At 39.1% G+C, this 9421-nt stretch overlaps 1 protein-coding gene across 1 annotated transcript in view; it reads left to right on the top strand.

The window, feature by feature from the left end:
• The first annotated feature begins 715 nt into the window (after positions 1-715).
• LOC139652179 (chromodomain Y-like protein 2) overlaps positions 716-9421 on the top strand; it is a 45077-nt gene continuing 36371 nt past the window's right edge. Inside the window, exon 1 of the mRNA XM_071529168.1 lies at positions 716-825. Coding sequence (XP_071385269.1) covers positions 802-825 — 24 coding nt within the window. The 5' untranslated portion in view covers positions 716-801. The remainder of the gene's footprint in view (positions 826-9421) is intronic.

The raw sequence follows: 9421 nt of genomic DNA, 5'->3' as shown, positions 1-9421 counted from the left end.
ATTAACTAATGTGTTCCTCTTAGATGCAACAATTTGTTTGGTGCAACTGCTGGATGAAATTAGCGTGGTATTTTTTTTTTTTACCATGTGGCACTCCTGGATCATCTCAGTACAGTATCTGTTTAATTCATTTAATTTACTTATTAATAATCGTAGTTGAGTAGCCTAGTTACTGTCAAAGTGATACAGGTAGCAATTTTGTTATGATACACACACATAAGGCAAAGGGGGAAATTCATGGGTGTAAAGATGAACATCAATAAGCTTAGTTTTGTATCCTTCAGAAGCTCACCATGCATCGTTATTAATTCCAAATAATTTGCTTTGTATAGTCTAATATATTAACTAACGACTTATAATTAAGACTGCTGTTCACTTGACAGTAAACTGAACAGGTAGAGAAAAGAGTCAGTCCCAGTTGGTGTCCCTGCCTGAGCGGAAGACATCTAGCCTATCATCTCCCTCTGAGTAGTTGGCTTGCAACAGAGCTGAGAGGAGTCGGGCGCATGCAGACCATTAGGCTGTACATTCATAGCCGGACTAATTTCAGTCCTCCACTTGGGTCTGGATAAACAGCACCGCCCCGATGGTTGTTTGTTTTAAGTGTGGAACGATCCATCGCAGAGCGCCGGGCTCGATTGACACTGTCTGCTGATCTGCTACTGCGGATTGCTCAGAATAACAAGGCTGCTCGCTAATTCCCGTCTATCGGGGCTTCCGCCGAAACACCGAGAGAGTAGGGTCCAAAAAAAGCCAACAAGGCAGGCAAGAACGCCGCGCCGCCGGAGTCCGCACCCCAGAATGGCTTCAGGAGACCTTTACGAGGTAGGCTAAAACCACGTCCAGGGGAAATACTCTGTAATATTGACGAATAATGGAATTAGGAAGTAAAGGGCAGGTCGTCGCGTATAGAAAAAGCGATGTCCTAAGCCCTTTAACAGGCGAAACTAACCAACCCTTCCCAAGCTTTGCGAAGACGAGGTTGGTTAATTTATGCGTGCACTTTATGTCGCTTCAAATATACTTTCACATAATTGTTCACGACAGCGCTATATAGATAAGACACAGTATAGGGGCTAAACTCCTAGTCCGTCGCCGAGTTGAAAGTCGTGGTAAAGTGACAGCAGTGAGCGGACGGACATGGTGAATAGCTACAGACGAAGTGATGGTTCTGAAGGTGCGCATACATGCCAAAAGATATTTTGTCATCATAGCCTTTCCAGCGGTGTGTGACTTTTTCATAGGCTGTCGGCACATAAAAGGAGAGACAACAGTTTTTTTATCGAGTGGCGTAAACGACTCTGTGTGAGTTTCTTTGATCCCGATGTAGGGAGGATTTGTAGAATTATGGTTCGGGTAATGTGGGGCGTAAAAGTTGCCCAAACCGGTGTCTGAAAGGTCACACTGGCCTCATGCGCAACATCACTTTGGAGCCGGTGTTCGAGGTTGCTAGAACATACTACATTTGCGTGGGGTAGCCTAGTTTCTCTATCCTGTGTTGTTGTCGGTATTACTGAGTCAGCCACTTGCTGTTGGTAGCCTTTGTCATGTTGACATGGTGTCAAACGTTTCATTATCGGGATGGCAGGGCAGGTGTGTGTGTGTGTGTGTGTGTGTGTGTGTGTGTGTGTGTGTGTGTGTGTGTGTGTGTGTGTGTGTGTGTGTGGGGAGGGGGGTATATTTGAGTAGATCTCAAGGCAGATTGATTTAGTTAAACACCACAGGTTTACCATTAAAGTGAAGTAGGATACACACTCTAAAAATGCTAATTAAAGTTGTCATCCACAGCCCCTGAAACAGGAAAAAAGTGAAAACTAGCTTAGTGCCAGTTAGATGCTTGCCACCTGTAGGGCTTATAGGCAATGATGTGTTACAGTCACAATGAAGCCCCACCACAAGCAATTGTGGCAATTTCACACATGCGCTTGTCAACCTGGACCCCTCAACTTGGATTTCATCATGAACCCATAATCTTCAGTAGAAATCAGTATATCTTGGATGCGCGCCACCTAGGGGCAAGCATCAAACATTGATACTTGTGTATCTGAAAAGAACTTGGGGGGCCAATCAGCAGTGCTAAAGTCGGTAACGGTATCTGCTCACAGCAATCACAAACATTATATTACCAGTCAAGCAGAATATCAATCAGATTCAGTCAATAGATTAAATGAGTCAGAGGCAGCTGGTAATTGCCTTTTCACAAATTGCTTCTTGACAATTTCCGTGGGCTGTCAAAAATTTTGTTAGCACCGTTATTGTTTGCTAGCTAGGAAAACATGTTTCTTTTGGAATTTGATAACCCAAGGATGCCAAAACTTTGTGAAGGGCCCAGACTAAATTTGGCCCAAAGTATACTTTTTAGCCCTGCCAAAAGTTTCACAATCTGCTGTATTTAGGGCAATTAATCTGTGCAATTTAATCATGTCTGACCACTGCCTATCATCCCTTGGCCTTCCAGTGCTTACCCAGATGTTGACAAGTTTGCAGGAAGTTACAATATGAATTTAACTGCATATCCAGGCACATGATTAGAACAGGAAAAAACTATTCCAGACTTATGCTTCAGTCAGATTGGCTACATTTTAATGTTTTAAGTAATTTGTATTGACTGTTATTTTGGATTTGATATTCGGCAGTAGGCCAATCTGTTTGTGCCAAACATCATTCTGGTGAATGAATGTGCAGTGTTTGGTAGTGAGCAGTACATTGTGCTTTGATGATGAGAACACTACACTGGGAGCCGTTTGCAAGCAGTTTGTTCTGCACAGTTTGTCTGTTAGTTTCATGTGAGACTCGCCTTATAGAGCAGCTAGCACTGATAGCATCTCTCAGTTAACGTCAGGTTATATGTATATAACTACAGTTCCCCAAAGAAATTGAATATCTAGCACATTTGAGGGAGGGTTTGTGCTTTCACAGATCCTGCATGGAAGTCTCCATAGTCATGCCCATATGGCTAATGAGGACTTATGGCCCCACATGTCATGACTGAGAAATGTTCAGGTATTTCAATACAGACCATAAAAAACACACATGCAATAATAAGTCAAGAATGCAGACAACTAAACTGTGGTGGAAGATTCTGAGGTAAGGTTATTTTTTTTGTCCACTTGGCTGCTCACAGGCTCTGTACAATTGCATTGCACCAAGTGAACTGAATTAAAGGGAGCGGTTTAAGCAACACACTGGAAATCCTCTCTGATTCTTATGTCATCATCACTTGAGTTAGGTTAGCCCTCTGATACTGACATTAGGTTCTCTTGGCCACCTGCATTTAGTGCACATAGGGGCTCATTCATAAAACTGCCGTAACAGAATAGTGGGGCTCAAAAAATCTGTGACTCAGTAATTTTACCTGATTCATAAATTTACGACAGCTGTGAATACCGTGACAGAGCCACGTTAACGCTGTGTTATCCTCAGCTGTAGGCCGGGAGACAGCAAATCAAAACCAACATGTTAATTAATCTTTACATATTCAACACCTTGTCCACCTGTGAGTTAGTGCAATGAGCAGCAAAGACGTGTCAGAACGGCAGAGAAAACCTCTTCCTCCTCATGCACTCCTGCTGCTGTAATTGCATTGTTGACCATGATAAACCCGAATATTTATGATGTCACTTACTGAAATGATAAATTGACCATAGGTGGTGATCGTGACCTGATGAAGACCTATGGAAACGTTGTAAGATAAATAAATATATGGGAGCATTGGCAGCAGTGTGCACCATTCTCTTTCTTAAATACTTCAGCTCTACTTCACTCCAGCACCTGCTATCTTCTCTTTTTTATCACGATAAACCAAATCATATCAGATAGAAACTGGCTTTTATAACTACAATCAGAGCGGTAATGAATAACTGCAAAGCCAGTGTATGAGTCATATTTATTAGATATTTTCACATTTCCAATTATAATTAATGCCCTGGGACACAATGTAATTTTATCTGTTGATTTTTTTGATAATTTAAATTTATTTTCATTAGTTAACATCAATTTCTACAATATACCATCTGACTAGAGCAGGTAGTATTTTTGCGGCACGGTGTGCTTATATGAATCGCTTTCACATTATGCAAATGATCAAAAAGGGTCGAGGAAAAGCGGTAACGCTGATATCGTCCCCTTATTTCACGTTTTTGAATGAGAAAACGCCCTAACCTGACGGTACCTGCCACTAACGTCACGCTAAACTTGCCCATAAGGTTTATGAATGAGCCCTATAGACTGATTTTGACTAATTTTGGGTTCTCCAAAATAGAGGTGTGTCCATAGATGTCCCCCAGTTTGGTTCAACTCAAATTCTCAAGTTGAAAAAATACACACACACACAGTCAATACTACTTGTGTTTAATAATAGGCCTTTATGTAATGAGTTTGCAGTTGACGCTCAGATAAAACAACGGAGAAAGATAACGCATCGTAAAGCTGTCAAAACTATTGGTCACCAGAATCAGAGCCCTGACAATAGAATCTGTTGGTGAGCGATTACACATTGTTATTCAGCTTGTCTTTATTGTAGTCTATTCGGGCGAATACATTTTAGTTTAATTGAAAATGTCAGCAGTGTTTGGTTCATGTGAAGTTGATATTCCTCCACAGAAACATATCTACCAGACAAACAGCCAACCCCATTTTTAAAAGTCATTAAAATTATGATGTTGAATTTCCTTTGATAAGCTTGACATGGTAGAAAACACATCTAACCCAATTTCTGTCAGAAAGAAGCCTATTTTAAGATGGAATTGGCCACAGTCAAATTTAAATAATTCATCTTCACATCATTCACACACACACACACATCATTCACACACAAACTGAATAACTTGAAAGAAAGAAAAAAAATATGGACAGTCACTTAACTGTATTTATATTAACCAGATCTGGAATTAGAAAAAAAAATGTCAGACAAAGCAGTTTGATTTCATAGGATTAGCCTACATGTTAACTTATCTTGAGTGCTAATAGCTTAAAACTCACATTAAAAAAAATCCTTACTTTTAGGAACATGCCATGCAGAAAAACGACATAAAAGCCCATTTTGGTAGGATTCCACTTTAAGTCAGCCAACTCTGAATTAGAACCATAGGCTTCCTGCTCATGGACTTAGACATAAGCATATAACCTAGTTGTACTGTAATACAAAGTTAAATGTAGGCCTGCTGTACCGGTATTAACGCCTATCCATTTACTGCATTGCATTTATGTATAGTAGCTGACTAACTTCATCATGCAGAAATGTGAGGCGAGTGAAAGAATCAAGGCTCATCAAACAAATGAGTCATTTGTATTCAGCAAGTGATGCAGCATGTAACAGGTGCAACTTGTGGGCAAGGTGGTTTACTCTACTGAGTCGGATGGTCTAAATTTATGATTGTATGTAGATACCATTGCATCCCAGCTCTCAGCTTTTACTTCCCTCCCTTCTTAGTTGGATGAATCAAAAAATTGATTCGGTACAAATTTCTGAAACCCAACAGCAGTTCTGGCTTCTGTTAATCTTTTATTACTCTGCACAAGAAGGTGGATAACCTAGTCCTGATAGCAGACAGTTTCTTCCATCTTCCCCTCCTCCCAGGTCCTCAACCCAGTACTCATGTTCGACTTCACCCTCTCCTTGTATCAAATCCCTCACTGCGTCTGCCTTTATCCATCTCAAGAATATCTCCAGACTCTGACCCTCATTCTCCGATTCTGTGGCTAACATTCTCATCAGTGCCTTCATCACATTCAGCTTTTACTGTAATTCAGTCCCGTTGAGGAGATCAGCTCGAGTCAGGGTTCTCACTTGAACAAAGCTCTAGCAGCACCACCGCTCTGTACCTTTATGCTTCCAATGTCAAGAACGCTCCTTTCTGACCTCCTCCACAACTGTACGCCCACTTGCAGCCTCCGTGCCTCAGACATGAAACTTCTAAAAACACAAACTACCAGCCTATGATCTGTGGGAGATTAAGCACTCAGTACTAAAGCCACAAAACTCTGGAGTGCAACATACCCTCCACCCACCATTGATTTTATTTTTACTTTAAATCCCACCTCTAAACTCCCCTCTGAAGATTGTCACCAGGTGATTTCACTGATTAGTTCCTTCTCTCTGGTTGAGGTTGTGCTAATCAGTGAAATCAGATGCTGTAGCGTTTGGTTGGAATGAAAACCTGCATAATCTCGGCCCTCCGTAGCACATGATTGCCCACCCCTGGTCTGTAGCATTGATGAGTAATCAATTTTTCCTGTTTTTATTTTTTTTAGTAGTTGCAGTGGTATTGGAATCGGCCATGATTAGAAACAAATGAATAAATAAATAAATAAATCCTTTAATAAATACAGAATAAATAAACATATAAAATAATATGCAGAGAAATCTGTCTATAACTGAAAAAATACAAGTAAATATAATTCAATAGATAAATGAGTAAAACAATGCATAATCATAAATACAGTGCCTTGCAAAAATATTAAGACTCCCTGACGTTTGGCACATTTTAGCACTTTCGACTTTTAAACCTCAAGAACTGGACTCTAATGTCATACATAAACTAACCATTTATCCCATACTGTGCTTAAGTATTCTGTCCACCCTACACCCTAAAATCCCACTGAGTCCCATTAAGATCTAGTGAAGAGACCTGGTCTCAGCTTTGTTAGCACGAAAGACAAATAACAAAAGAAAAATGTTTGAAAGTAAAACATTGGTCGGAACTACTACAGTACATACAATCTAAATATGTATCTGAGTAACAGAAAATAAGAAAAGTTTAGCAATCATTTTGCTAGTGTGGCCGTTTAGCCCAAACAAAGCAAATGGGTTGAATATTTATGCAAAATATATTTCTCTGTTATTTTAATTTTATACTTTCACATACACTTCTACAAATTCAGTTTCACTTCGATAGAATAGAGTGCTTTGCATAGAACTCAGAAATAAAATCCCCTTAATACTTTTACAAGGCACTGTAAATGGGTAAATAAATGACTATAGATATTTTTTCCTACTCATTTATTAATTTATGCTCACTGTTAAATATATATTTACAGTGCTGTGAAAAAGTTTGTACACCCCTTGAGTTTTGGAATATTTGTTTGCTATTACAAACAATAGTCCCACAGATTGTGATTATTGATCATTTTGTGTTATCATTTTGTCTAGTTTAATATAAAATATAAAACCCTAAGGTGGCAGGGACAAGAAATAATCAAATATGCCAAGGTTAACAAGACTACAAGTCTACAAGACTACAAGACTAACAAGTCCCATTTGACTCAACTTAAGCTGGTGTTAAATGCAGACAAATCCAAATTCATGCTATTTTCAAATGGCAAAGAGCTACCATCTAATCTTCCTAAGATCTCTACTGCTCAAGGGGTTGAAATTGAAATACATACAACATATAAGTATTTAGGTATTAGTATTGATCAGAATTTGTCATTCAAATCACACATTGAAAACCTTGTTTCCAAGCTGAAACTTAAATGAAGTTTCTTTTTTTTAGGAATAAATCCTGTTTGTCCCTCCAGGCAAGGAAACACTTGATTTCGGCAACTTTTTTTTACCTTTATTGGACTACGGTGATCTGCTCTTTATGAATGCACCTGACCAGTGCCTAAAGAAGTTGGATACTGTATAACATTGTGCTTTATGTTTTATTACTGGCTGTGGCAATCTCGTACACCATTGTACTCTGTATGCTGCTGCTAAGTGTCCATCTCTGTATGTCCGCAGACTTTCACATTGGTTGGCTTTTATATATAAATCTCTCCTTGGGCTGGTTCCTCCTTATCTGTGTACATATACATGTGTAAAAACCAAAATCAATATGGCCTGCACTCTCACAATATTCTACAGATGTTGGTCCCCAGAGTTAGAACAGAATTAGGCAAAAAGGCTTTTAAATATGCTGCCCCTTCTTCCTGGAATAATGTACAGAAGGACCTGAAATTGTCAGAGCTGATTACTATGGGGGAATTTAAGTTAATTTTAAAGGATCGAGAAAATAGTACTCTTGGTCAATGTGATTGCTCCTAAATTTTCACTGAAATCATTTTAGAAAATTGTACCTGTTTATGCATCATAACTGGATTTTTGTCCTTGACCTTGTATTGCATATTAACTGGATACTGTGTTCTCTCGTTTGTAGTGTGTGACAGTTGTATTTGTCTGTTTGTATTGTTTGTGTCTATCGTTGTAACAATGTTTACACTGCTCTCTTGGCCAGGTCACTCTTGAAAAAGAGATTTTAATCTCAATGAGACTTTTACCTGGTTAAATAAAGGAGATATATATATGTATATATATATATATATATATATATACATACTAAGAGTCTAACGGACACACGACATTGCATTTTGAGAATCGAACTCGGGTCTCACTATTGAGAGTCTGCAATCTAACTCCATGATGCACACTTTCAGCAACGTGACCAAAAGTGGTGAACAGAGCAACCGATCGAGGGGGCTAAAAATTCGAAGATTATAGAACTTAATTTAATTTTCACAGTATATTTGGCAATGATGTATTGAGAGATTATGTTACACTGGCTATATTTATATCATTCTGATTTGACACATTACATTTTAGGGAATTAGGGGAAAAATGTATCTTTTTGCTGATTATTGCCTTTGGAAGGAATTGACACTTAAATGTAAAGCTGAAGAAATGGCCCTTTATGGCATGTTTACACTATTCTGCTTTTTTTTTTTTTTTTGTAGAAAAAGTGCTGTCTCAACAGCATTTGATGCTAATCTAAAAAAAAAAAATGTGTGGGATGTGCATCTTCTTTCCATAATGACCAGCTGCAATAGCTGCCACTATCATCAAACAGTACTTAGGTACAACTCTCAAAACACTTAGAAAGTCCTACAACACAAAGGTAACCCAAAGTGCTCTCATACTCTTTACGATCAGAGTTTCTAGGAATTCACTAACATCTAATATCAACTTTTCTAGTGGAATTTTCTCCATTTTCATTGTGGTTGTTGTTGTAAACTGTCAGCTGCCTACATAGTGTGAAGCGCTGCCTCTTCTTTGTTGTGACTGGTCGGCTCACGAAAAGCATTCCATGTGTGCGCTGCTCTAAAAAGTAGGCTAGAGCTTTTTCCAAAGCAGCCATTCTCTGTCTGCTTCATGGATACATTAAGAAATCTGGATAAGATATAGCAAAATGACCAATGACCCAGCATATATGGCGAAAAAAAATCACTTAGTGGTTCTTGTTCCATGTAGTCTGGCCCATAGAGCAAGGGCATTAGTGTCTTTTTACACATTTCCCATGAGTGAGCACAGTTTTTGTTAGCAGGAGCAGCTATCTTTGTTCAGGTGTGGGCCTGCAAGCAGGAGCGGCCAGCTTGTTGGGAGAATGGCAGAAAGCTGTGTGTGAGCAGAGTGGAGTGTGGAGGGATCCTGAGAACTTACATGATG

Source organism: Centroberyx affinis, unplaced genomic scaffold, assembly GCF_046629955.1.
Source record: "Centroberyx affinis isolate AG114_WGS23_722 - 3 ecotype Tasmania unplaced genomic scaffold, CSIRO-AGI_Caff_v1 ptg000123l_1, whole genome shotgun sequence".
NCBI classification, from domain to species: domain Eukaryota; kingdom Metazoa; phylum Chordata; class Actinopteri; order Beryciformes; family Berycidae; genus Centroberyx; species Centroberyx affinis.
This window is presented reverse-complemented; position numbering and strand designations above follow the sequence as displayed.